Below are 25,555 nucleotides of genomic sequence, written 5' to 3' on the forward strand. Positions count from 1 at the left end.
TGGATGTCAATGCGGGGAGTATTGTGGGCGCTGTCGGGCTTCTTTGCGTTGGCGTAGGAGTGTGTTTGACTGCCGGATGTGATGCATACAACGAAAGACGTCGTTTGACTTTTTTCGCTGGTTTTCAATATACTCAGTATAAGTAATTCCTTTCACTAGTGTATGTATGTACCCTTTGAAACAACACACCCTCACCCAATTCATATACCACAACCTGAAACTAATCCTCCAATCCCTCCAACTCCCTTGCATGACTCCCCTCCCACGGAAACACCCGCTCGACCGCCCGAATCAACCCCTCATGCTGGGGACTTCTCGCCTCGATCCTCAACTTCCCCGGCACAGGATGACTGATGACCCCGGGGAGAAATGCGGGCTTCCACTGTCGTTTGTCCTCTGGTGCCGGGGGTAGGATGTTAAAGACGGTTAGGGCCTGCGCAACGGTGAGGAATACGTTCGCATCTGCCAGGGTCCGGCCGGGACAGACGCGGCGTCCGAAGCCGAAGACGAGGAAATGCGGGTCACGCTGGGGTTGGGGGCCTAGGAAGCGTTCGGGACGGACCACTTCTGGCTCGGGGTAGATGGTTGGGTCGTGGGTGAAGGCCCTGGATGCGGAGTGGTTAGTTGAGTAGTGACCACTGGGCAGGGAGAGAGGGGAATCACGTAGCAAGTACTGTAGCCAGCCAGACAGTAACCACCCAGAATCAAAAAAAAAAAAAAGAACGCACCAGATATTCGCCAGAATCGATGCCCCCCTCGGAATCCAATACCCCTCATACTCCTGCTCCTGGACCGAGACATGCGAGAGATTCATCGGCACGACCGGATGCCACCGGAACACCTCCTTGACCAGCGCATTGACATACGGGAGGTGGTCGCGGTCGTCCAGGGTAGGCAGACGGGCCGGCCCCACGACTGCGTCTAGCTCGGCCTGGGCTTTGCGTTGGACGTCCGGGAATAGTGCCATGGCGAGGAAGAAGGCGACGATGGAGGATACCGTCTGCGCTCTCTCTCGGTTAACAAAAAAGGATGATGCAAGGGTGGAAGGGTCGGTAGGACGCACCGTATCTGCCCCCCCAGCGTACAGCGAGGCGGCGGACCATTTAACCGTAGTTTCAGCCTCCGAGCCGCGGATGAGCGTTGTGGTTTGCTTGGCCAGCAGGTTCGACAAGAAGGAGGACTGGGACCGGCCGGTCCGCATCTGGTTCTGCACGAAGGCGTAGGGCAGGTCGCTAAAGGCCGTGACGGTTTTCTTGTACTGACGCGCGGTGCGGATGAAGCCTGCACCTGGGAACCAGGGGGGAAGGTACATCACTTTTTTTTTGTGTGTGTGTGATGGTTAGAGGGAAATCCCCAAGACATCAAAGGCAGACCACCTACGCAACGGGATATAATCCACCAGATACGTCGCCGGCAACATGGCGACCGAGAAGTCCTCCATCGCGCGATCCGCCAGATCGACCAGCGGGTCGTGCGTGTGCGGCGCCACGGTATACCCGTATCCGATCTTGAGGATGATCGCCCCGGTTTCTCTGTCTGCATTAGCATCTGGCATCCGGAAATTTATTGCATAGCCTAACTTCCGAATATGCTTGACCAACTCCCCCGGTGACTCCAGCACACGCAACAGGAACCGGCCCACCTCCGCGGTCTGCACCTCGTTGAACCGAGCCACCATCTTGTTGGACCCGATCTCTCGATGGAGGTTCCTGCGGCTCTCGCGCAGTCGCTCGTTATTTTGCACGGAGCCGAGGACGTTGTCCCATCCCGACCTAATCGCATTGGGGGTGGTGTCAGGCTGTGGGGTGAGAGGTTCTGGGCGGCCCACTCACATCTGGGCAAAGTTCTGCTGCGGACGAGACGAGTTGATCCCGGAGCGCTTCTCCAGCAGATCCACGGCGAAGCGAGCCTCGTTCAGGATGATGATGGTTTGGCCGAGGACGCTGAGGGAGCTGATGGGGCCTGTGGTTCGTTCATTTCATTCGTCAACCCTTCCCGTATACCAGGCAGTTTTGCGAGGTGAGACCATCAGACCATAACGCGCTTTATGCTGGAACCAATGTTTCCAGTCCTGCTGGCCGGGACGAGGGAGGTCGTTCAAATTGCCAATGATGGGTTTCCGGGGAGGCCCCGGGGGCAGCGGCGGGTGCTTCCGGCGGGAAGTTAGGGTTAAGACGAAATACAAGCCCGCCAGAAGGAGGGCTGCGATCAGGGCGGATAGCATCATGGGTGTGTCTTGCGAGGTGGAAGATGAGGTCTGGAAGCTTTCAAGCTGGAAGTTCTGGCAACGCGAGATGTCCTTATCTTTTGATCTGAGGTGGGCAGAAGAGGGGTTTTTGCAGCTGGGACAGCAGATAATTCCCCCGAGCGCAGTCGGTGATTGGTGCGGAGAGCGTGAGGCCATGCATGGGGTGGCCAGGGTGTAGTCCGGATCAGGACATCATCGCCCACTCCCTACATATATTGCACGGCATTCTAATAGCGTGATTGGCGCAGAGCTGAGGATCTGCGCTGCGCAAGTGAGGAGTTGGCGTGTAGTCGAGGTCAGCAGGATCATTTGAATGGATGGGCCTCTATTCGACATTGAATATCTAGAACAGGGTGAACACTAGTCGCTCTCGGAAAAAGATTCCTGTACACAGTCTGCACATCCCACAAAGCAAAGCATTTACTCCCTCAAATACTCATCGAACCACGCCACCGCCTGCTTGAAGGCCTGCTCTTTCGCAAACCGCGCCCGCTGCACCTTGGGATCCCCTCGCACCGCAAACCCATGCTCGACATCCGAATAGACACTGATCTGCCAGGGCAGGTCACCCGCCCCGAGAATCTCTTCACTTTCGCGTCGCTTCTCCGCCGAGAAAATCGGGTCGTGCTCTTTTGTAGTTACCACCAATTAGCCTCGCCTACCATCCACCCCCATCCAGCAATACCCCAGATCAGGAAAAACTCACGAGCAGCAGCAATACTCAACGGCCCTCTCACCTCCTTCAACTCCTCCCTCGTCATCATCGTCGGATGGGCCGTGAACCCCGCATCCAGCGCCGTCCCGGGCCGCAAAAAGCGCGCCACATACTTCCCGCCAAAGCAATAGCCCACGCCGCCCACCTTGGCGCAGCCGAGACTGGTGCGGATGTGCTGCAGAACCGTCTCGATAATCGGGTCGGTGTGGGGGGGTTGATGGCCCTGCGCCCACTCCATGATCTGGAAGCCCTCGGGGCGGTTCAGCGGCACGCTGTCGCCGGAGAAGAGGTCGGGCATGACCACGAGGTAGCCGGCGGCGGCGAATTGGTCGGCGATGAGCTGGGCGTTGAGGAAGCGGTGGCCGATCACGTCGGTGAGGAGGAGGATGGCCGTTTGAGAGGGCGTTGGGGGGTGGGTGATGTAGGTGGAGACTTGAGGGGGGCGTATCAGTATTACAGTGGTGGGTAGGTGGGGGTTGGGGGGTCGGTACTGTTCTCAATGTCTTGGATGACCCCCTTGGCTTCGCCTTCGTGGAGGGTGCCGATGGTGCAGCATTTGGCGAGGTTGTTGGAGGTCATGGTGAGGGTGGGATTTGGTGTTTGGCCCAAGAGTGTGTTGGTTGGATTGAGAGACGAGGAGAGGAGGAGATGGTCTATAAGTAGGGGGGAAGCAGAGAGGGGCAATGGCTTGATACTCGGGGTTATGCAGCAGATGGACCCCTGTTACCTCCGTTGTCACCAATCCTTAGTGTCGGATGTAGTGATGGACGGACATAACGATGGTAACTACAAGAGGGAGTTACTGTGCAGCGCTAATGGCAGGAGATAAGGAGCTTCGCGTGGATCTTACGCACGATCAATTCCTGTCAGCACTAAATTAGGGCAGACTGATTCGATTGCGGTAAGTCCCGCGATTACGAGACTTGGTGGGGTTGTTTGCACGATCTGTTCTTCGCAATTGGCGACACACGAGTTATGTAACGTACCATCAGACATGAATTAAATTAAGCTATGCACTATACCAACTATCTGCTCGCTATGTTCAGCCCACTGCCGCTCTTCATTTGTACAAGTCAGGGTAGGCCGCCTTGATCAGATCCGCACCCTAAAAACCAACCCATTAGCCTCGAATCACAACCCAACTGGAAACCAATCACCACTCACCTTCTCTCCGATCATATACACCGAATTCTGGATCCGGCAATCAGGGATCACCGGGATAATCGACGCATCGATCACCCGGAGGCGTTTCGTGCCGTGCACGCGCAATTCCGGGTCCACCACTCCCTGCTCGATGGACTGGGACAGTCGGGCTGTGCCGCAGGGGTCTATGCACGCATTAGCAAGCTTGTTGGTTTCGAGAGAAAAGAAAAAAAAAAACACTCACGGTATCCCGTCTGCGAATGATCGAGAATCATCTTCTTCATCGCCTCGTCCGAGTGCCGCGGCATGGGCCAGGGATAGTCCTCGCCAATCATCTCCTTCATGCCCTCGCCCTGCATGAGGATCTCGTCCACGAAGCGGACGCCTTCACTGAGGGCGATGATGTCGAGGTCATTCGAGAAGAAGTTCAGGTTGATGTTGGGCGGGTCGCGCGGGTCGGGGGAGTTCAGCTTCACCTCGCCGTTGCGGGACATCGGACGGAGAAGGTCCACGATGACCGTCAGCCAGTCGCCCTCGGTGGGCACGGGGAAATGCCACTGGAAGGCGTCGGAGAACATGGGCTACGGAGCAATCAGCGAGGGTTTCTCACCGGGGGGGTTCGCACAGGGTAAATGTGATATACGCACCACAAAGTCAATCTCAAAATGCGGCTGGCCCTCCGGCCCAAAGGGATCCTTGCCGCCGTTCTGCGCCTTCGCCTCGCGATACTCCTTGTATCTCTCCAGCCGGTCGTCGATCCGCGGCAGGCCCACCAGCTCGAGCAGCCCGCTACTGTACGGGCCCTGCCTGCTCTCGCGGTACTTCTGCACCGCCGCAGTATGCGCGGGCCCCGCGCGGAGCAGATGACTATCCAGCCCCCTCCCCTCCTTCAGCCGGAACACATGCGGCATGATCGGGTGGTCGAGGAGGTTCTGGCCGACGTGCTCCGAGGGAACCACAGGCTCAATGCCATGGCGTGCGAGCTCCGCCGCGGGCCCGATCCCCGACAGCAGCAGGAGCTTGGGGGTCTCGAAGACGCCGGCGGCGACGATGACCTCGCGCTTAGCCTCAACAATGAGCTCCGACCCGTCCGGCCCCAGCACGGTGACGCTCACCGCGGTCCGGGTGGCGCCGTCGCCGTCGAAGTTGATCTTCTTGGCGATGGACCGCGGCAGTATCACCACGTTGTCCTTGCCCGTCAGGTACGCGCCGCTGGACGAGCGCTCGCCCTTGTAGATGCTGTTGACGCAGTGCGTCAGTCCCTCCATCTTGCCCGAGTAGATGTCCTCGCTGACCGGGTGGCCGGCGCTGGTCCACGCGGCCGTCAAGGCGTCGCGGAAGGGCCGCAGCTCCGGGATGAGGTCGGCGTGCGAGACGTGCACGGGTCCGTCGCGACCGATCCGGGCCAGGTCGCTGGGGTAGAGGTTGTCGTCGTCGTGGTAGGTTGCGGGCTGTTTGGCGGCAGATTAGCAGTCATGAGACAATAAATTTGAGTGCGATCACCCCACCTTGCTGAAGTACTCCTTGCAGCCATCCCACGTCCACGAGCCACCGCCATACTCGGCCCATGCATCAAAGGTTCCCTTGCTCCCCGGAATCCAGGTGTAGTAGTTCAGGCAGCTGCTGCCGCCGAGGACCTTGCCGCGAGTGTTGGGCTTCTCAGCGCGCTCGTAGTCGGGCCGGCGGATCATGGTGGTTTTGTAGCCCCAGTCATGCTTACTGCCGCGCAGGTCAAAGGCCGTCGCCGGGGTGGTGATTTTCTCGATATCTTGAGGGTTGCTGGGACGGTGGGTGCTCAGTGGGATGTTTTTCAAGTGCATAGATGGGTGGGGGGAGTGGAATTCACATACGCGATACCTGCCTCAATCACCAGGACTGTGACCTCGGGGTTCTCGGCCAGTCGCCCGGCCACCACGTTTCCTGCAGTGCCTCCTGCTTGCCTGTCAATGGACAAATAACAGCAGAGGAGAGGGAGAATTGGGACTTACCACCGACAACCACGAAATCGAAGCTATCCATGCTCGGAACGGTCATTAGGAAAGATGTCGAGGGGTGTTGAACGAGACTCAATTAGGGATAGTAGTAAGAAGAAATGAATCTGTGCAATTGTCGCTTCTGTATGATAATCATCTCAAAACCCCCGCCGAATCGGACCTCTACATATATACTACAGTGATCGCTCAAGCCCCCCCCCAACATCAACACACCTCTTATCACGAACCAGCGGGAAATGCCATCGCCATGACGTAGATGTAGTAGGAAGAGGGCAAGATCCACCTGGCAGCCGTTTTCCCATCCGCGTCCCACTTGAAGTGTCCTGAAGCCGGAGAGATTGCGCGGAGGGACGAGTGGCAATGCCGGGCCATCTCCAAGAAATAAGTCTCCGTGCCTTTCTAGCAGAAAAGTGGGATCGTCGGATGCGACGGAATTGACCACTGCTTGTTTTGGGGAGGGTCTAATTATTTATAAGCAGCGATCGTGCATCATCTATGTGCGGATCCTTCGGTTGGTGATGTTGACGTCAAGGGTGTGTGGTGGAGATGAGAGCAAGGACGAGAAATTGCCGAGGCCCAGCCGTGTTCGAATTGCAAAACAAGCTTTGTTGGTCAGGGTCCAAAATTGCGGATGGTTGCTCACTCGACTTCAGTAGAAATATGGCACTCCACTCACGATGCAGGCTTTGGCTTTATCATCAGGCCGCACATGGAGTGGATCTGCCCTAGTGCGGCGGCGATGAAGCTTAAAGGGCAAGCCTTGACTTATACGTAGTGTATCACGGCATCATCTCCACCAGACACGGGCCTAAACACTGATAATCTGAAGAAATCGAGTTGCCAGTCTGCGATCTGCTTTCAGCTCCATGGGGCTTTGTGCGAACGTGGTTCACTATGCGACCGGTGTAACCAGAGAATGACCAAGGGACGAGAATTATCGGATGTCATTCTGAATCCTTCCTCCCGAGGCGGTGTCAGTGTAATCCGGATCGGGAATGCTTTGCGACGCCAATCCATGACTGCATGACCGAAGTCTATAGTCGACGTGATAAGACCTTTCGTGGCGTGAGGAATCTGGCAGTCCGGGAAATTCTCACGGCGGTGTATTTTGCGGCGAACTCAGCGGTCATGACCTTGACATTCCGCATGGAGAGGGTATAATAACCTCCATAGTCCCACCTCGTGTTAGAGCCCACGCTCTTATCACCGCCATTTGACAACCCTAAATGCTGTAGGGTGACTCTCGCCTTACTCGCAGAGAATCAAAAGTACATCCAACCGCCTCTCTCCTCAAATGACGAAACCAAAGCACACCAGCAACACCACAACCCTCCACAATGCCTCCCCCTCCATCCGCTGCTCCGCACTGACCGACTGTGCTCTGTCCAATCGCACCCCTGCACCATTGCAAGTTTTCTGGTTGCACGCTCATCAACGTCTCCTCCAGCAAATTCGTCCAAGCTGATCACTGCTATTTGGAAGACGTCGATTCGCTCCGACGATTGCACCATCACAGACTCGACCATCCGGGAAGGGTCGTGGAGACCGCGATGCGAGGTTAGTGGTTCGGCGATCGGGCGCACGAGTGCCCTACGACCGAGTACGGTGGTGAACTGTCGCGTGACAGGAAGCCGATTGAAGAAGGCAGATCTGGTTGATTGCGACGTCGAGGATTACGTGATCGTCAACACGGATTTGAAGGGGGTAATGGTCAAGAACGGGATCTAGAAGTATGGAAGCTTGGTGGGTAGGGTGAATGCGGGCAAGGATGTGGTGATGGTAGATAGAGATGAGAGCGGGGAGATATGTAAATCTTAGTTTGCATGTCGGTGAAAATAAGAATTCGGTGAAGGTGGCAATTACAATTGCTGACTGTGATGACGATTTATAGGTTGATAGACTGCGTGAGAGAAGGGGATAGTGGTGGACGAACAGCGGATAGAGAGACAACTCAGTGCATATAGTGAGGAGGGTGTTGCAGTTGGAGATGGGAAAGCGGATGGTCAAAGTCTGGATTTGGTTGTCAAGGGAAAAGAACCCCCGCCCCCGTATAGTGCTTATGAAGGATTTATGTGCCATGGTTGCGTTGTTAAGAAACAGGCAGCTTGCTGTACCGTAGAGCATTGAGTCCTGACTCATGCAGAAAAAGAATGCGAATAGGGCTGAAGACGAAATCTATCAGTCCCATCAAAGCATCTCATTCGCTGCTCATCTCCCGGTCTGAGTTTTTACCAAGGCTGCCAGGTCCACAGAGAGCCCGGTCGCCGCCGAAGCACGATCGAGAATTGAAGAGAGCTGAAGATATAGCGCGAACGCAATTCGTTAACAGAGACCGCGCTTACAAGTATGCTCCACTACTCAACTAGCGATGGGTCTGAAGTCGAAGTCATCTCGCCGTACGAGTCGACGCTATCGCGTGTATAACCATGAAGAAGTCATTCGTGAAGTGCTATCACATACTGCGTGCGACTCTTGGCTTGGAAAGCGCAGAGCGCTCATGACAAACACGATTGATACCATAGGTCGACTCTCGAGGTGATCAAACTGTGCCTGAATCGCTGACAGGAGTGCGAGAAGCTAGTCTGACATTAATCGCTCAGACTGTCTCACGTCGTGAGGCCGGATTGCTGAGCTATTGACTAGTCAGCTAACTTAACCCTAGGTAATGTAGCACTAACTACATGAACTAGTTTTGTAATAATCTCGGCTGTTCGCTAAGTCCCGGGCTAGCGCACAGACGGCGCCTTGATCGTTGCTGTAGGCTGCCGCCTCAAATTAGTTGCCGCGGAATCTCTAATCGTGCGTCATGATGTGGCATGCTGCATAAAGCACCTTGCATTTTGCAAATTTATCGACCTCTTAGTTGACGCAACAGACACAGTCGACGGAGTTTGAATTATTTGTATCGGACCAGCTCGGAATAAGGGAACCAGGAAAAGGAGAAACCCAGGCGTGGAGAAGAGGGGCAAAACCAATTTCAGATAGCGTCAAACAGTGGATCAGCTCTGCCCTGTAGCAAGTGGGTCGAGCCTGAGCAGGCTGAGTTGCTAAGTATGGGATCGGCAAGAGGTCGGAGGAGTCAGTTCAGGAAGTATTCTGGAACAACAGGTAGCACAGAGCACTGGATGTGGACGAGGCAGATCTTGCATGAGCATCAGTAAGAGAAATACCAGAGCCATGAAGATACGAGGGAAAGGATAACTATAAGTTGACTGAAGTTACTAAGTGATGAGTTATAACTAAATCATGCTTACCTGAAAACCTGCAAGGCGGTGGGTAGCGGCAGACGCCAGGCAGGGCTAACGCCACTTTTGGACCCATCGGCCGGCGGCCTTCCGCCTTCCTAAAACAAGTCCTCGGTTTTGCGACCAGGAATCCTTGGGCCTTCTCTCTCTCCTATCACTCTCTACTTATCTTCTTGTGAGCTCAGATTTATTTCTCTCCTACTTTTTTCTCTTCTCCCGCACTCTTGATGTCCCTCATCTATCTCGTTCCTGACACCCTCTCATCGCAATATCTCCTTGTGCGAACCTAGAGATCCGGTTCTGCCCGCTGATCAGGGGCCGCTGTCGTCATCTTTTCTTATCCCACGCGCGCCACGGAGCGCAAGGCCAGACACCATGGGTCTTTCCAAGACCAACAGGATTTTGATCCTGTTAGCCATTGATTCGGCCTTCTTTCTGTTGGAGTTGATTGCTGGTACGCTTTCTAAATCACTGTTGATTTGCTTCCTGTTTGCTAACCGGTTTTGATTCGAATAGGTTACAGCGTCCACTCGCTTGCCCTTGTTGCAGACTCCTTTCATATGGTACGCTTCCAATATCACATCCTGCGGCCCGTTTGGACATAGGTTGACACAATTCAACAGCTGAATGATGTTCTCTCTTTACTGGTCGGACTATGGGCGGTCAAGGTTGCCAACCGCGAGACCAACTCAAAGATGTACACCTATGGAGTGCGTTGTCCCTCTTTCCCATACCGTTTAGAAACCGTCTGATCATCGTTCCTGTCGGCAGTGGCAACGCGCGGAGACATTGGGCGCTTTAGTGAATGGGGTTTTTCTAGTCGCCTTGTGTTTATCGATCTTCTTGGAGGCTATACAGAGACTGGTGGAGCCTCAGGAGGTCAAGAATCCTAAGTTTGTCTGCATTGTCGGCTGCTTGGGCCTGCTATCAAACATCATCGGTCTGGTCTTGTTCCATGATCATTCCCATGGACACGGGCACGGCCATAGCCATGGACACGCAGATATTGAAGAGGGTGCTTCATCGGAGGAAGATCACGCCCATGAGCACAGTCATGACCCCTCTCCGGTGTTGGAGCATGGAAATACAGCTAGCGTGAGGATCTTGCCCTACAATTCAAGGATCAATGTTGACGTCGGACTACAGCGTACTGTTGGTGCAGATACTTCGTCGCATTCGCACCGTCGTCGGACCTTGGACAGCCAGCACCGCAGCTCTCGCCGCTACAGCGGCGCAACGGGCCGTGGGTTTGTTGATGTCGAAGAGATCCAGGTTCATCCCGCCACTCTAAGGCAAGAAATCATCGCGGCTAGTCGCTCGCGCTATGATGACCAATCCGGATCCGACACTGACGTGCTCGAGGGCGGAGATCCTGAGGACGTTGGCCCATCGGAGCGCTCTGCGTTACTCGGCCACAAGGACCGTGCTGGCAATTATACAGATGCTAGCAACTCGACTGTCACACCTCGACGCGCTCCTGTTGATGACGACATTCACAAGTACCACAACCATGCCCAACCCAAGCAGAAGGACGAGAAGCACGGCCACGGCCATGGTCATGATCTCAACATGCGGGGCGTTTTCCTTCATGTGATGGGCGACGCGCTCGGCAACATTGGTGTCATTGCTTCCGCTCTGATTATCTGGCTCACTGATTACTCATGGCGCTTCTATGTGGATCCGGGCATTTCCTTGGTGATCACCGTGATCATTCTCTGTTCTGCCATCCCTCTTTGCAAGGCGGCATCGCGGATTCTGCTTCAGGCAGTGCCGCATGGTCTGAGCATTGACCATATCAAGGAAGATATTGAGAGATTGCACGGAGTGATTGGCTCCCACCATTTGCATGTCTGGCAATTAAGCGATACCAAGCTTGTCGCCTCGATCCACATTCAGGTCGATACAGAGATCAAGGGTGAGGGCTCAGAGCGGTACATGCGCCTAGCCAGGCAGGTACGCAAGTGCTTGCATGCCTACGGAATTCACTCGTCGACCATCCAACCGGAGTTCGCCCCGGACAGCGATGCCGAAGACACCGTTCAATTTCCCACTCACCACGATGGCGAAGCCTCTGTTTCAGCGACGCTTCCCAGCCGTACACCCAGTGTCCCTGAAGGAGACCCTCAGGCCTGTCTTCTTGAATGTGGCGAGGAATGCGCTCAGAACGGCCAGTGTTGTCCGAAGAGATCGCCCTAATCACTTTAGCCTTGCTCACTTAACCCCCTACCCCTGCATTTCCCCATTCATTGCTCGACCTAAAATACTGTTTTCTATTCTTACGGATCATACCCGATTGTTTCTGGTGACTGTACCGTCATCTGTTGAGTTGACCCTGGTTGATAATCTTCATCTGGACATGGCGCATGTTGGGCGCACTCCTCGAACTAAATACATCCCCCCGTGTGCATTTCACGCTGGTTCCCATGTATCGCTACCATTAATTTACCGAATTATACTATCGGCCAGTATTACAGGTTTGGATTCGAGTTTTGTAGGGTGTCTATGGTTTAGGGGCGGAGGAGCTAAACAGGGTCCAACTGTGAGTGAGGTACATAATATGAGGGCCGGAGTAAGACCGGAGGGGCAAAGGCTACGCCCAGCCTGTCAGTTGCCAAAAATACCCCCGAAAACAAAATGAACGCGGCCACACGTGACGTGATCCCGCCCGTTTGGCGGCGAACACCCCTGGCGTCCACTTCTTCACTCGCCCACTGACCCTTTTTCTTTCATTGACCAATCTAGCTTCACTCGCTCTTGAGTCTTTCATCTTGAAGATTTTTCTTGCTTTGAACGCACTGCTTCTAGAGGCATGACGTCGCGGTCCATTCCCTGTTAAGCGTCTCCAATTCGGCTCAGCATCGGAGCGGCAATGCCGCTCGACGGTAGCTGCATCTCCACTGTGCACCAACAACATGAGTTACTCGTATCCCCATTCGCACGGCCCCAGCTCTGGTAGCTACCGACCGGCACGTCAAGTTGACATGAAACCGACGACGATTTCCTCCCATGTGCGAGATTACCTGCCCTCACAAACACAGCAATGGGCGCTGGAAACAAAAGAAGCATTTCGAAGCTGGAGTGGGATGTTGTCCTTGCTCGCGAGAGTCGCGCGGTGCATTTTCAACGTCACAAATGCGCTGGTGGTCCTATGGGCTTGCACGCTGTGGTGGGGAGAGCGGACCGTTTTCCAGGACAGTGTCAAGGCGTGTGCATGGGAGACTTGGGAGAAATGGGTATGTCATGCCGCTAGATCGTGGCCCATCTGTCGACTGCTCTCATCTTGTGAACTAATCTGGAGCATGCATAGCCTCAAGATGCCTCCCCACACCATGTCGCATTTATCGCCGACCCGCAACTCGTTGACCCCCATACTTACCCAGGCCGCCCGTGGCCTCTGTCCACCCTAACCGTCAAGTTCACCGATCAGTATATGCGCCGTTCGTTCTCGTCCTTGCAGAAGGAGCTTGGCCCCGACTCGGTACTGTTTCTTGGGGATCTGTTCGACGGTGGCAGGGAATGGGCGACTGCAACCAGCTCCAGTCCAGAAAAGCGTTACAAGAAGTACAAGGACCGGTTTTGGAAGAAGGAATTCCACCGATTCACGAAGATTTTCACGGACCCCTGGAATGACGGCGATGGACACTCGAGCGAGCCTTACGGGCGAAGAATGATTACGAGTCTACCCGGAAATCATGACTTGGGTTTCGGGGCGGGAGTTCAAATCCCCATTCGGGAACGATTCCAGAGCTTTTTCGGACAAGGTAATCGCGTGGATGTGATTGGAAATCATACCTTTGTCTCTGTAGACACTGTTTCGTTGAGTGCGATGGATCAGCCCGACCCGGAGACTGGCAGTTCGGGCGCTGGCACTGGGGAGGGAGACTTGCCAAATCAGCGCATCTGGGCGGAGACGGAGCAGTTTCTCAACAAGATGAACGTACACCGGGGCCGTGCGGAGACGGAGTCGCTGCGCTTGATGAGGAATCAGAGTGAGGGGCATCTTTATGTGCACCGGGTCGTGGATATCTTGGAACCTTCATTCTATCACCGGCCACAACCGGAGATTGTGGGTCTCCCTGCGATTCTCTTGACGCACGTTCCATTGTATCGCAAACCGGCCACGCCATGCGGCCCTCACAGAGAGCGTTACCCTCCGTCGGGCGACAACCTAGAAGAAGATGATCGCAACTCCATTCCCATGGGTCGGGGCTACCAGTATCAGAACGTCCTGACCCCAGCCATCTCGCGGGACATTGTGTCGAAGGTCGGGTCCAATCTGGTCCACGTTTACTCCGGGGATGATCACGATTACTGCGAAATCACCCACCACGAATTCAGTGGGTCACCCCGCGAAATCACGGTGAAGAGCCTGTCTTGGGCAATGGGAATCCGGCGGCCTGGGTTTGTCATGACCAGTCTGTGGAACCCTATCGACCAGACGACCGGACAGTCGCTGCAGTCAGCTGGGTCCGGTCGGACACTGCAGAACCACCTGTGCCTTCTCCCTGACCAGCTTTCGATCTTCATTTATTACGGGCTTGTCTTTGGTTTCACGCTGGTTGTCCTCCTCCTTCGGGCGGTTGTTGTGGTGAAACGCCCCGCACAGGCTAGTGCCCCCGAGCCCATCCTTCCTCTGTCGGAGAGTCACAGTCATCCGCCGCAGCGCCCTGCCCGATATAAGAGCCCGTCTTCTAGTACGTCCAGCTCCACGCTCCCATCCCCGCGCGGCTTGGCCAGTCGCGCCACCAACAATCCTCCCCTGTACGCCACTTCCGCGAGTGCAGACAAGGAGGAGCTTGGTAGCGCCAAGTGGAAGCCGACACGGGATGGCTCTGGGCGCCGAGCGGATCGGAAGGCGACCGCAGCCGGGACGATCAGGGGAGAATTTGTCGCATCGGTGAAGCAAGTAGCTGGGATTGTGTTTGCGTGGTATTTCTTTCTCATCTGGCGCTGGTAGGGGCTAAAAGATCTGGCTGGGTTGGTATGCCGGAGTTTGTCGACATGGCGATTGTCTTGATTCTACACATTGCGGGGAGTGCTCGGGATGAAATCCACTGCGACCTTGCTGGACTGGGTTTGCGGTTTTGCCACTGGGTGATATCCTCTTATAATGAAGCAAGAAAAGCCAAACCTATTCTGCAATTGTCTCTACATGGGTTCTCTGGAGTATTTTACTCCTACATAAACAGTAAACCAGGTGTACCAAAAAGACCAGCTCTCCGATTGGCATAGGGGAACACGTGATGCAGGGGGCCATCTTAGCCCTACCTACGAAACTTAGCCCTGTCGTACCGGCACTACCCCAAGAAAATCATTAACATTGCATTCTGACCACCTCAATCTTTGGGTCAAGAATATATATGCAAATTAGAAAACTTTACCAACAACGTCCGATGTAGTGTAACGGCTATCATACCTGTCTTTCACACAGGAGATCGGGGTTCGATTCCCCGCATCGGAGAGACTTGATTCTTTTGACTCTTTTTGCGCGGTGTCGGACTGATCTACCGCGGTATCCCAATGGCATGTGCAGCGAAAAACTGATGGTTTCACAAAAGATCGAGGTCAATTTTATGCTGGAGGGCTTGGTTACTGCATGTATCCTTATCCTACAGTCGATCTCCCACTTGCACTTTTCTTCCTTGCGACACGAATAGATCGCTTTACGTTGACCAAGGATATATACCGAGGACCCCCAAGAGAGTGGGTGATGTAGGGTTGCAAGCTGCCAGATGGTTCTCTGTGAGAGCTACTACTTGGATATTTGGAGATTATAATCACCCCGTAGAAAATATGATAGATACGATTGAGGGATTGTGCATGGGAGGTATAGTCTGGCAAGCAACGGTGCGGCTGGGGAGGTAAACTGAGCAACATAGGCGCCGAGAATCCCAGCAATCCATCATTTGCAGGGTGATTTTGAGATAGTCACCGCATACTCAACAAGATAAGATGATCCAAGAACATCCAAGCCGTCCTAGCGGCGCCTCAAGCGACTCCGCGAAGAGTTATTAAGGCGACACTTCCGCGATTTCATCGCATGCTTTATTCCGCTAACATCCTTGACGAATTCAACCCCTCCCCCGCGCAGTGAATACATTTGGTAGATGTTCTACCGAGTTTGTTCTTCAAGGTATACTTCACTCAGATCAAGATAGAGACGAACTCTCTTCTCTTTACACCTGCGGACGCTAGCTCTGGAACGAGGCAGCCCAGCTCCGCAAACGGTACCAGGCCTTCAACGTCGAGACACTCAACCAAACAGCGGCCATAGCAGTGAATGCGGAATCCCGCATCAACATAACAGAACTCCCCGAAGGAGGCTCACACAACACAACCCTTTCTCTTGACTCTGGATGATGGAATCCAAGTCATTGCGCAAATCCCCAATCCGTACAACCCTCGGAAATTCAGCATTGCCGGAGAAGTCGCTACGCTGGACTTTCTGCGTAACGATCTGGGCGTACCTGTCCCGCGTCCTTGCGTGGGGTGGTAAAAAGGACCAACCGATGGTAGTTGAGTATATTAACATGAGGGGGTCTTGTTTGGCAAGTCTCTAAACCCAAATAGCCGCTGTCGACTTCGGGGTTTCCGGGAGCTTGTTCTATGGACCGGATATTGAGGGTGGCGACGATGTCTCCCTAAGACAGTCAGGTAGCCAGGAGTCCCCTGATTGACAGATTGAACTCCTCGACAAGTAACTGGCAGTTTGCCCTCATTTGATACCCTCCCATCCCAGTCAAGACGGATGTGTACTTTGGCATTCCGACCTACACTCCGGGATATCTTCGAAAGGAGAATCACATGGTCAACACCATTGATTGGCAGGGCTGTGCAGCCTTGGTGATTCGGTGAAAGTGCAAAGATTGATACCCATGTTTGGCACCAGTTCTGATACAATCATTTCACCTTCTTCTTCTCCCCACGATCTCTAGAAAGGATGTCTACTCGATGAACTGTATAGTAAAGAACCCACCCTCCATTAGATGTATGGACCAAAAGAAAAACATACAACAGAAGGGATTCGCTGGTGGTCACCCACCCAACTACTAACCTCCCGGCGTGTGGCTTGAGTACGGCTGAGCGGACGGGAAGCCCTATTTTCCACACCCTGTGGTCGTATGTGCTTGTTGTTCTTAGTGAGCTGTATATATGGTAAAACACCTTTCTCAATGATTCGTGCACAGATGCAGAAATCCTGATTCTCGAATGTTGGCTCAGTACTGTGGATGTATGTATGGGATCAAAGATACCCTCACAACCAGGAGTCAGAAGGCTTGAGTTGTAGCACCATATCTTCTTCCATGATCTATTCTCTCTTGCGCTTAACTCCTCGAATATCTTTCTGTTTTCACGGTATTATCCTTGTAGTCTACGCTGCCTAATTTGACGACCAGCTTCCTGGTTTGTATATAAATACTAGTCTACATAATCCCAACCAGGATCAGTGCCTTTACGAGAACGACTCTAGTAGCCATATGAGCTATTTTGCCCCAAGTTGGCCTCTTCTACATAAATACCATTTTAACGAACTAGCACAATAGTATGTCTTCATTCTTCATTAGCGAGTCGTTCACGAAAACCAGCCCAATATCCTTGCCAGGCCAGGAAATCACTGCTTCCCCTCAATATCTCCACATTCTTCCGGTCCTCCCAGAGAGACTATCCAACTCGACAACACGACCATCCCGTATTAAACCAATCCCCTCAAACCCTGAAACCGGGAACGATAACCAGACTTCCCCTCCCACACCGCAAGAACGAAGATGACGTTGCGCCCTCCCCGGATCTCGTGTTTGTGTTTTAACTTGGTCCCGCGGGGGAGGACGATCACTCCTTCTCTCATGCTCCGTGGCTGCTCAGTGGCTGCCCAAACAATCCCATTGGCGCACCTTATTCTCCCTGGGGAAGTGGAAGGATACGTGCGGCACGGCACCTTCGTCACAAATGCCCGATGCCATTCGCTGGGAATAGTCTTGGCCCTGGGGCTGGCAATTACAGGACGGTAGCAAATCCCGTCCGCCCTCCGATAACCTGTCGGCTCGGGGGTGGAGAGAGTTTTTTTATTTTTTCTTCTCGGGTGTTGTTGCTTGTTGACTCTTGGTGACTCTTGGTGTGTCTTGCTTGAAATTCCATTAGTCAGAGGTTGGTTGTTAACTTAGTCCTTGATAGTATTTGAATATTCGGGGGATCTGAAAATAGCATCACGCTCCCCTCGTGGGAGTTCGGCAGTCTGCAGGTGTCACGCATCTAGACCGAGAAAAAATCTGGGGATGATCGAGCGAGAGGAAATGTTGGTCATGTGGCAAAGTACTCCGTGAAAGGGAAGAAAAAAAAGTTCTTTCTCCGCAGGGCCAGCCACGAGCTGAGTCGCCGAGAATCAAAGACTGTCGGGACCGAGACAGGGTCTAAGCCGTGTCGGGTTCCCGGTGAGTGGTTTTGGTGGTAGGTTCGGCTCTGACCGTACTGCATCTGCTGGGACAAATCTCCTGAATCATCGGGTGAGCCGTGGTTCAGGGTTGGGAAGAACTGGTATAGGGTACTGTGGCTGAGGCAATTGAGGCTAGTTTAGTGTCTAGATTGCCCCGCTAGACTCCAAACAGGATAGGGGTGGTTGCGATTTCAGTTTTCCCCCCCCAGGCCCGCCGGGTCTGGGGAAGAGATTTTGGTGATCTTGTGATCTGGTGATTGGACTGACACCTTGACAGTTCGGGCAAAATCCCCGTGAAAATTTCCGAATTGGGTGCTAGCTGGATTACAGGGTACTCCGTAGTTATTTTGTTGTTGTTGTTGGGAGCTGCTTCGGGATGGGGGAAAAGTCAAACCGGCTACCCGAATGCGGTCAACCAGGGTTATTTTGATTGTTTGTGTCTCGCCGTTCCCGGGTTTAGGGCCGGTTTCACGTCTTGTTGACTCGGGAGGATTTTCTACTGTATTGTACACTACAGTGTTTAGCAGAGAGGGATTACATTCATTGCAACACATTATCCAAGTCACTCATACACATACATTCACTCGAGCAAAATAGGGCCTGCCTCGATCCCGATGTCTGAGATGGTCTGGCAACTACTCCCCCTCGGGCACCGCCGAGAGCCACTTGGTTGACCCCGTCGGCTTCGAGTCCCCCCGGTCAACGTTCTCTCTCGGGACTAGTCCCGAACACTGAAGGTGGGCGATCGTCGGCCTGGCCTCGTGTCTTGACTCGATCTGGAGTGCTAACCGACCTCTCCACTCTCCTCCAGACTCGGGGAAGGCCCTGACAAACGACGCGGGGGAAAGAATGTTCGGTCTCGTGGCCTGGCCCTGGCTCTATGCCGGGCTGTGCTGGTCGACATCAATTCCGGTCTGTCAGCAGTCCCCGGCCGGCCGGATCTGGGGTCATTGAAGGTTGACCAGACTCTTCGGCCTCGACCCCCCGCGCACTACAAAAGCTTCGTGATTTCCCCAGCTTGATTGACTTTTTTTTCATCTTCATCTCCATCATCTTCTCCATCATCATCTTCTTCTATATCAACTGTTTCACAACTGCTCAATTGATCCTCACGTGACCCCCTCTATATCTACATCTACATTTACATCTACATCTCCATTCACCTCAACAACACTGCCCCTTGACTGCTCTCTATCCTCTGCGGTGAACCAACATCTATCATCGACTATTGACCAACACATCCTTCCCACCACCCCCTCTATTGATCCGATCCCCGATCAATCTACCATGGGTTTGATGCTGAAGAAGCCTGAAGAGGCAGCGGGCTCGGCAGCCCCTGCCATCATTGTTGGCCTGTTTGCCGCCTTTGGAGGTATTCTCTACGGCTATGACACGGGCACCATCAGTGGCATCATCGCCATGAAGAAGTGGCGTGAGATGTTCTCCACTGGTTACATCAACCCCAAGGATGGCCTTCCCGATATCACATCCTCCCAGTCTTCTATGATTGTCTCCCTCTTGTCGGCTGGTACTTTCTTTGGTGCCCTGTGCGCCGCCCCCGTGGCCGATCGCTTCGGTCGTCGCCTGGCCATGATCTTGGACTCCTTGGTCTTCTGCTTCGGTGTTATTTTGCAGACGGCCGCCACCCGCATTCCCCTGTTTGTGGCCGGTCGATTCTTTGCTGGCTTCGGTGTGGGTCTTCTCTCCGCAACCGGTATGTCTCTCCCCGATTTCATGATCGTGATTCTCGATTCTCGACCCCAGCACTAACGGTGATCATGCAGTTCCCCTGTACCAATCTGAGACAGCTCCGAAGTGGATCCGTGGTACTGTTGTCGGAGCCTACCAGCTGGCCATCACCATTGGGCTTCTGCTCGCCTCCATTGTCAACAACTCCACCAAGGACCGCATGGACACCGGCTGCTACCGCATTCCCATTGCTATCCAGTTCGCCTGGGCCATCATCCTGGTGACGGGTATGCTTGTTCTTCCGGAAACTCCCCGCTTCTTGGTCAAGCACGACCGCCACGAGGCTGCCGCCCAGGCCCTTGCTCGTCTCCGCCGGCTCGATGTCAACCACCCTTCCATCGTGGAGGAGCTCTCCGAGATCCAGGCCAACCACGAGTACGAGCTCAGCATTGGCAAGGCCAGCTTCGGCGACATCTTCCGTGGCACCCTGGGCAAGCGTCTGCTCACGGGCTGCTTGGTCCAGGCTCTGCAGCAACTGTCTGGAGTGAACTTCATCTGTAGGTCTTTTCCTGTCAATCCCTGTCATCGATCATGTCTAACCGCGCGTTTAGTCTACTATGGAACCACCTTCTTCCAGAACTCGGGCATCAAGAACAGCTTCACCATCACTTTGATCACCAACATCGTCAACGTGTGCTCCACCTTCCCCGGTCTCTGGCTCGTGGAGAAGTGGGGTCGTCGTCCTCTGCTGCTGTTCGGAGCCGTTGGCATGTGTGTCTGCCAGTTCATTGTCGCCATCGTCGGCACAGCCACCTCCTCGGAAGTCGCCAACAAGGTGTTGATTGCCTTTGTCTGTGTTTACATCTTCTTCTTCGCGTCCACCTGGGGTCCCACCGCCTGGACGGTGACGGGCGAGCTGTTCCCCTTGAAGGCTCGCGCCAAGTGCTTGTCCATCACCACTGCCTCCAACTGGCTCCTGAACTGGGCCATTGCCTACGCCACTCCCTACATGGTTGACTCCGGTCCGGGTAACGCCAACCTCCAGTCCAAGGTGTTCTTCATCTGGGGTGGCTTCTGTCTGATCGCGGGTGTCTTCGTGTACGCCTGCATCTACGAGACCAAAGGATTGTCCCTGGAGCAGGTCGATGAGCTGTACGCCAAGGTCTCCTCGGCCTGGCGCTCGCCTGGCTTTGTGCCCTCGGTGCACTTCACCGATGTTCGGGACGTGGCTGAGGGCAAGGCCCATGGCACTCTGGGGGAGTTGGAGCACGATGCTCAGATGAAGCGTCAACACGAGCACATCGAGTCCGCCTAGATCGGAGCGATTCTTTTTTGATTGATCTGAATCTTTTTTCTTTCTTTCTGGCGTCTGGGATGAACTCTGGGATTCTTAATTTGCAACGATTTCTTCCTCCTGTATATTACGAGCATTATGGTGGTTTTGGGCAGCGCAGCGATTGAAGCATGTCATGTGTTATGAATAGGTCAAAATTTACTACTACTACTACTACTACTACGTGTCATAAGAGTCATAAGTGTCAAATGTGTCAACTGTAATTTTACTCACAACTTTACTTCGTAGTACCTGGTGACTACTTGTGGTTCTCCAAAGACATCACGGCAGTATGACGCCTAAGGCGGCGATGATTGGGTGCCACCGCCCCACGCGATGACGCGCCACCCCTGTATCACGTGATTACAACCACCTGTTCGTCTCCCTTCATTGCTTAAAGCGGCAGTTCTCTCCACTTTTCCGCTCTTTTCCCCTCCCCGCCATTTCATCATCATCTCTCCTTCTTTTCACACCATCTGCCATCGTCACCTGCGCCTCAATTGCCGATCCGATCGTCCCCTCTCGTTTATCCTCTTCCTTAACCCCCTTTCCTCCCCCTTCTGACCCTCCTAGTTCTTTTTTCTTTTCTTTTCTTTTTCTTCTGGTCTTGTGACAATGTGGTCGCTGGTATCTAATCACATCCCCTGACCATATCATGTTTCTTTCGTCCGACGCAGACGGTGAGACCTTAGGCCCATCGGTCAGGATCAGCCGGGGCCCCGATCCGGGCCCCGGCCTTGACGACAATAAAGCCCACTATTTCAGCACCGCCGTCCAAGTCGGATCCATCGAACAACAACACTATGAACGAGGCTTCCGCGGGGATCGTTCATCACCCAAGGCTGTTGAAATGCAAGACCTGGGATCAACATTGGACAGCGACAAAGATTCGGCTACAGTCACCGACAGATTGCTCGGGGACGACGAGATGAGCACCACCGTATCGACACGGGCGTCACATCCGCTGTTTCCACCGCTCCCGTCCTACGGACCACCTTCTCTGGTCTGCTCGCTGCAATTTCTGCTCATTCGCGGCGTCTCATTCGTCCTGTCGCTTCTCTTTCTGGCCACCGTCATGATCGCCGCCATCGTGCAAACGGTCGTCAAAGCGTTCACCGCGTCGCACCGCGGCCGACGTGGCCAAAATCCGCGCGAGGGGAGCCAATTCTCCGCGGAAGAGCGGTCACGGCGCACGGAGCGACGCAGGGCGCTGCGGCGGTGGAGTTCGCGCCAGGAGAAGGAGGTCAATGAGGAAGGGCGGGACGACTGTCCGCCTTTGGAGGGTGGCAAGGACCCCATCGTCTGCGACGTGGCGTATTATGCCCGCCGTGTGGGATTGGACGTGGAGACCTTCAAGGTCCAAACGGAAGACGGCTTTGTGCTCACTCTCTGGCACGTCTACGATCCGCAAGAGTCCACTCCGCTGCCCGCGAAAGATCGTCGACCTCGCGGGCCGCAAGTGTTCACCGGAGAGACAAACCCCGCGGTCTTCCAGCGTTCGGCGCCGCGCAAGTACCCGGTTTTGTTGATGCACGGGTTGCTTCAAAGTGCTGGCGCCTTCTGTGCCAATGATGACGACAGCCTGGCATTCTTTCTTTGCAAATCCGGCTATGATGTCTGGCTGGGCAACAATCGCTGTGGGATGACGCCCGAACACACCACTCTTCGCGAGACCGACCCCCGCATGTGGGCCTGGAACATCCAGCAGATGGGCGTGCTGGATCTGCCGGCCCTCGTGTCCCGCGTTCTATACGAGACGGGGTTTGCCCAGCTGGGCCTCGCCTGCCACTCCCAGGGCACTGCGGAAACGTTCATCGCGCTTGCCAAGGACCAGCGGCCCGAGTTGGGGGAGCGGATTTCCGTCTTCTGTGCGCTGGCGCCGGCCGTGTACGCCGGGCCACTCATTGACCGCGTGTGTTTGCGATTCATGCGCATCATCCCGCCGCGCATGTTCCGCGCCTTCTTCGGCATCCACTCCTTCATCCCGTTCATGATGACCGTCCATCGGCGCCTGCATCCGCGCATCTACGGCGCCCTCGGGTACTATGTCTTCTCGTTTCTGTTCGGCTGGGACGACTCGCGCTGGGATCGCGCTCTGCGCGACCGCATGTTCCAGTTCGCCCCGGTCTATGTGAGCGCGGAAACCATGCGCTGGTGGCTGGGCCACGGGTGTTTCGCCCACCACAAATGCATTCTCGCCACCGAGGAGTCGACCCTGGCGGAGAGGGAGGAGGACCGGCGCCCGAGCGACGACGACTCGACGCCGCCTCGGCGCGACACCGCCTGGTATGGGCCGCAGGTGCCCCCGATCGCCTTGTGGATCGCCGGGTCCGATAAACTCGTCGACGGGCAGCAGTTTCTCGACCGGCTGCGCAAGGGCCGTGAACCGCATGTCCGGCTAGTGCACGCCAAGGTGATCGAGGACTACGAGCATCTGGATGTGCTGTGGGCGATGGATGCGGTGGATCAGGTCGGGCAGGAGGTGCGGCAGGTCTTGTGGCAGACGATGCCCGCGGAGGCGCGGGCGGTTTGCCGTGTGCCTCGGGGGGTGGAATGAGTTAATGTGGGTTCGATAGACGAAGCCACCTTGTACATAGATAGATTCTCTGTTCTGTTTATTAGATATGAGTGACGAGTATAGACATATAATCAAGCGTTATTCTCTGGTACAGTTTTGTCACCAGCAGTCTTCAACGTACCAAACACTATAGAAGCGGACAACGTCGGCGGGAGTTAGCCCTAATTTGAGTCCTGGATGGGCCCCTCCCATTATCCTACGAGAACTAATGACATTGAACCAATTGAGACTCAAAGAAGGATGGAATGCATCACTCGAGCTCCAATAAGAACGAATCCCCCTCCTGCGAGTCGAGCCATTGCATCTGGAACCGAACATCTGTCCCAGCACAAGTGCGCCTGGGGCGTAGACATTCTCTGCACAGACGAACCTGTGGGACGACGAGTTCGGTGTCAGCCCTTCCCTGCTTGTGGGGGTTGAGGCTCCTTTCGTTGTTGTTGTCGTCACAAACTCGCTTCCATTCCCTACACCTACCGACGGACTTTCAGTCTCCAGCCCTACAGATACACCTTCACCCCCTCCGCCCGTCAACACACCTCAATCCGACTGGGTCGGTGAGGCCAACGTTAATGATCGCTGTGGCGGTCGTTATGTGAGTGGCAGAAACAGTGCCTTGTGGGTGCCATTTGAGATCTCTGTGGAGAGTAGCGAAAGGGAAAGACAAAGTCAATCGGGCGTCCTGTCTGCTCTGCTCGACTCGATGAGTTTGTCGTTGAGCAGGTGACCGTCAATATTAAAACCTAGACTTTGGTGACTATTCCTTACTAACCACCATATAAAATATAGTAGTGCTGGCACGTGCCTCCTTACGGGATGTCAGCCTCGTCTTCGGGATCCGTCACTTCCGCCACATCCCCACCAACTACATATCATCATCACTATCATAATCATGTCGCTACGACGCAAGTCTTGCAACGCCTGCTTCAAGGGTCGAAGAAAGTGTAACCTTGCATATCCAGTCTGTGAGAACTGTAGGAACACAAAGAAAGACTGTCGATATGCATACCCACCAAGCCCAGCGAAGCGCACCGGCGAGCCACCAACTGCGCCGGACGAAGCAGCCGCCTCGCCCACAATGAGCCACGATGCGACCACCACCGGTCTAGCCCTGGAGCTTTTGGAGCCATCTGTCGTCGCTTACCCCAGGTCATTCGGACAAGACCTACGGCTACAGCTTCCCCCGGAATCCACACCAGACTTCATGCCCGAGTACATCTCCTTCTCGGCCACCTCAAAGCTTGTCGGCACACTCGGCGAAGTCCATCCGATGCAAGGCACCACGCGGTCCTGGCAATGGGTGATGGACGAGCTGAAATCGTATCCCCGGGAATTCGCCCACCGGGGCGAGACCATCTTCATCCACCGCGATCTGTACCGCGACGAGGTGCCACAGCCCATCCGCACAGCCTTTGGCGTCTGCTCCTCGTTTTCTCTCCTCACCGAGACCAACCGTGAGATGACCTTTCGCGTGCTCGAACATGAAGTCCTCGAGCTACTCAAGCCCACCGAACCAAGCTTGGGCTTGAGCTCTGCTGCCGCTGCTGCTGCTCCTTCGAGGCTCGCGGCGCTCCGCAGCGAGCTCGCGCGGCTACAGGCACTGCTGCTCTGCCAGACCCTCCGTCTCTTCCACGGCAACCTGCAGCAGCGCATCAGCGCCGAGCAACAGGGGTCAGTCCTCATGACCTCCGCGCTGAAGCTCGTCGTCAGCGCGCAATCCGAGCCTGAGCTTCAAAGGCCGAAGACCCGGTATAATTGGGCTCTGGGCGAGTGTATTCGGCGCACGGCGCTTCTGATTTACTTTCTTTATGGGGTAAATTCGGTTTATAAAGAGGGTATCTGTGTGGGATTGCATACTTTGCGGCAACTGCCCCTATCGGCGGGGGTATCTGCTTGGGATGAGAGGGGGGACTGGGGAGGTCGGGATGAACTACAGTGTGCGCAGTGGGAGGCGGTAGAGACGCATCCGTACGAGGCATTCCTAGCGCGTTGGCTGGTTTCGATGCCACGGCGGCTGGATCGGTTCGAGAAATTGCTGATTGTTCCGTGTCAGGGACTGGAGGCTGCTGAGGCGTTTGAGGAATTGGGGGTGTTGGTGGCGTAGATTATCTTCGGGGGACTGAGTACAGGTCGTTATCCTGTGGGTCTATCGTTTTATAAGAGATGCATGGTAGGGTATGGC

The 25,555-nt window shown here is 54.6% G+C and overlaps 9 protein-coding genes and 1 non-coding gene across 10 annotated transcripts; 7 read left to right on the forward strand and 3 right to left on the reverse strand.

Moving 5' to 3' along the window:
* Positions 1–178: 178 nt before the first annotated feature.
* On the reverse strand, positions 179–2,224 carry BP01DRAFT_343594 (cytochrome P450; the record flags this gene model as incomplete). The annotated part of the gene is made up of 6 exons (XM_025573524.1): positions 179–605; positions 729–1,000; positions 1,064–1,314; positions 1,381–1,772; positions 1,833–1,962; positions 2,035–2,224. 6 exons carry the CDS (start codon positions 2,222–2,224, stop codon positions 221–223), a joined length of 1,620 nt encoding a protein of 539 aa, XP_025429863.1. The 3' UTR covers positions 179–220.
* Positions 2,225–2,601: 377 nt separating this feature from the next.
* Positions 2,602–3,615, reverse strand: BP01DRAFT_416913 (dienelactone hydrolase family protein). Its single transcript, XM_025579226.1, has 3 exons — positions 3,455–3,615; positions 2,955–3,395; positions 2,602–2,877 (listed from the first exon to the last, which is right to left on the reverse strand). Exons 1-3 carry the CDS (start codon positions 3,540–3,542, stop codon positions 2,669–2,671), a joined length of 738 nt encoding a protein of 245 aa, XP_025429864.1. The 5' UTR covers positions 3,543–3,615; the 3' UTR covers positions 2,602–2,668.
* A 408-nt stretch (positions 3,616–4,023) lies between these two features.
* BP01DRAFT_366893 (GMC family oxidoreductase) lies at positions 4,024–6,140 on the reverse strand (the record flags this gene model as incomplete). Its single annotated transcript, XM_025576427.1, has 7 exons — positions 4,024–4,068; positions 4,128–4,291; positions 4,351–4,687; positions 4,754–5,557; positions 5,615–5,885; positions 5,957–6,026; positions 6,095–6,140. 7 exons carry the CDS (start codon positions 6,138–6,140, stop codon positions 4,024–4,026), a joined length of 1,737 nt encoding a protein of 578 aa, XP_025429865.1.
* A 1,160-nt stretch (positions 6,141–7,300) lies between these two features.
* BP01DRAFT_392982 (uncharacterized protein) lies at positions 7,301–7,828 on the forward strand (the record flags this gene model as incomplete). The annotated part of the gene is made up of 2 exons (XM_025578195.1): positions 7,301–7,476; positions 7,548–7,828. The coding sequence occupies exons 1-2, from the start codon at positions 7,395–7,397 to the stop codon at positions 7,826–7,828; spliced, it is 363 nt and encodes a 120-aa protein (XP_025429866.1). The 5' UTR covers positions 7,301–7,394.
* A 1,535-nt stretch (positions 7,829–9,363) lies between these two features.
* BP01DRAFT_358072 (cation diffusion facilitator family transporter) lies at positions 9,364–11,819 on the forward strand. The gene is made up of 5 exons (XM_025575348.1): positions 9,364–9,799; positions 9,862–9,908; positions 9,969–10,055; positions 10,117–10,440; positions 10,492–11,819. The coding sequence occupies exons 1-5, from the start codon at positions 9,721–9,723 to the stop codon at positions 11,539–11,541; spliced, it is 1,587 nt and encodes a 528-aa protein (XP_025429867.1). The 5' UTR covers positions 9,364–9,720; the 3' UTR covers positions 11,542–11,819.
* Positions 11,820–12,056: 237 nt separating this feature from the next.
* Positions 12,057–14,542, forward strand: BP01DRAFT_343604 (putative manganese ion homeostasis (Fr)). Its single transcript, XM_025573525.1, has 2 exons — positions 12,057–12,578; positions 12,653–14,542. The coding sequence occupies exons 1-2, from the start codon at positions 12,258–12,260 to the stop codon at positions 14,300–14,302; spliced, it is 1,971 nt and encodes a 656-aa protein (XP_025429868.1). The 5' UTR covers positions 12,057–12,257; the 3' UTR covers positions 14,303–14,542.
* A 192-nt stretch (positions 14,543–14,734) lies between these two features.
* BP01DRAFT_t206 lies at positions 14,735–14,806 on the forward strand. Its single transcript has one exon. It is a non-coding gene; the product is annotated as a tRNA-Glu (tRNA).
* A 3,821-nt stretch (positions 14,807–18,627) lies between these two features.
* BP01DRAFT_343608 (sugar porter family MFS transporter) lies at positions 18,628–20,950 on the forward strand. Its single transcript, XM_025573526.1, has 3 exons — positions 18,628–19,490; positions 19,561–20,022; positions 20,077–20,950. The coding sequence occupies exons 1-3, from the start codon at positions 19,064–19,066 to the stop codon at positions 20,778–20,780; spliced, it is 1,593 nt and encodes a 530-aa protein (XP_025429869.1). The 5' UTR covers positions 18,628–19,063; the 3' UTR covers positions 20,781–20,950.
* A 298-nt stretch (positions 20,951–21,248) lies between these two features.
* BP01DRAFT_358075 (putative ab-hydrolase associated lipase) lies at positions 21,249–23,465 on the forward strand. The gene has a single exon (XM_025575349.1). It carries the CDS (start codon positions 21,454–21,456, stop codon positions 23,353–23,355), a length of 1,902 nt encoding a protein of 633 aa, XP_025429870.1. The 5' UTR covers positions 21,249–21,453; the 3' UTR covers positions 23,356–23,465.
* Positions 23,466–24,252: 787 nt separating this feature from the next.
* On the forward strand, positions 24,253–25,477 carry BP01DRAFT_392987 (Zn(II)2Cys6 transcription factor domain-containing protein; the record flags this gene model as incomplete). Its single annotated transcript, XM_025578196.1, has 1 exon — positions 24,253–25,477. Exon 1 carries the CDS (start codon positions 24,266–24,268, stop codon positions 25,475–25,477), a length of 1,212 nt encoding a protein of 403 aa, XP_025429871.1. The 5' UTR covers positions 24,253–24,265.
* Between the last annotated feature and the right edge of the window lie 78 nt (positions 25,478–25,555).

Source organism: Aspergillus saccharolyticus (assembly GCF_003184585.1).
Source record: "Aspergillus saccharolyticus JOP 1030-1 unplaced genomic scaffold BP01scaffold_23, whole genome shotgun sequence".
Classification (NCBI taxonomy): domain Eukaryota; kingdom Fungi; phylum Ascomycota; class Eurotiomycetes; order Eurotiales; family Aspergillaceae; genus Aspergillus; species Aspergillus saccharolyticus.

Bases quoted from the DNA above. Each gene is read 5' to 3' on its own strand.
- BP01DRAFT_343604 (XM_025573525.1), top strand. From the start codon at position 12,258: ATGAGTTACTCGTATCCCCATTCGCACGGCCCCAGCTCTGGTAGCTAC. The intron at 12,579-12,652 runs GTATGTCATGCC...GAGCATGCATAG, and splicing joins GGGAGACTTGGGAGAAATGG to CCTCAAGATGCCTCCCCACA.
- BP01DRAFT_358075 (XM_025575349.1), top strand. From the start codon at position 21,454: ATGTTTCTTTCGTCCGACGCAGACGGTGAGACCTTAGGCCCATCGGTC.
- BP01DRAFT_416913 (XM_025579226.1), bottom strand. From the start codon at position 3,542: ATGACCTCCAACAACCTCGCCAAATGCTGCACCATCGGCACCCTCCAC. The intron at 3,396-3,454 runs GTACCGACCCCC...GCCCCCCTCAAG, and splicing joins CATCCAAGACATTGAGAACA to TCTCCACCTACATCACCCAC. The intron at 2,878-2,954 runs GTGAGTTTTTCC...TAACTACAAAAG, and splicing joins GTTGAGTATTGCTGCTGCTC to AGCACGACCCGATTTTCTCG.
- BP01DRAFT_358072 (XM_025575348.1), top strand. From the start codon at position 9,721: ATGGGTCTTTCCAAGACCAACAGGATTTTGATCCTGTTAGCCATTGAT. The intron at 10,056-10,116 runs GTGCGTTGTCCC...TCCTGTCGGCAG, and splicing joins CAAAGATGTACACCTATGGA to TGGCAACGCGCGGAGACATT. The intron at 10,441-10,491 runs GTGAGGATCTTG...GTCGGACTACAG, and splicing joins AGCATGGAAATACAGCTAGC to CGTACTGTTGGTGCAGATAC.
- BP01DRAFT_343608 (XM_025573526.1), top strand. From the start codon at position 19,064: ATGGGTTTGATGCTGAAGAAGCCTGAAGAGGCAGCGGGCTCGGCAGCC. The intron at 19,491-19,560 runs GTATGTCTCTCC...GTGATCATGCAG, and splicing joins GGGTCTTCTCTCCGCAACCG to TTCCCCTGTACCAATCTGAG. The intron at 20,023-20,076 runs GTAGGTCTTTTC...CCGCGCGTTTAG, and splicing joins GTCTGGAGTGAACTTCATCT to TCTACTATGGAACCACCTTC.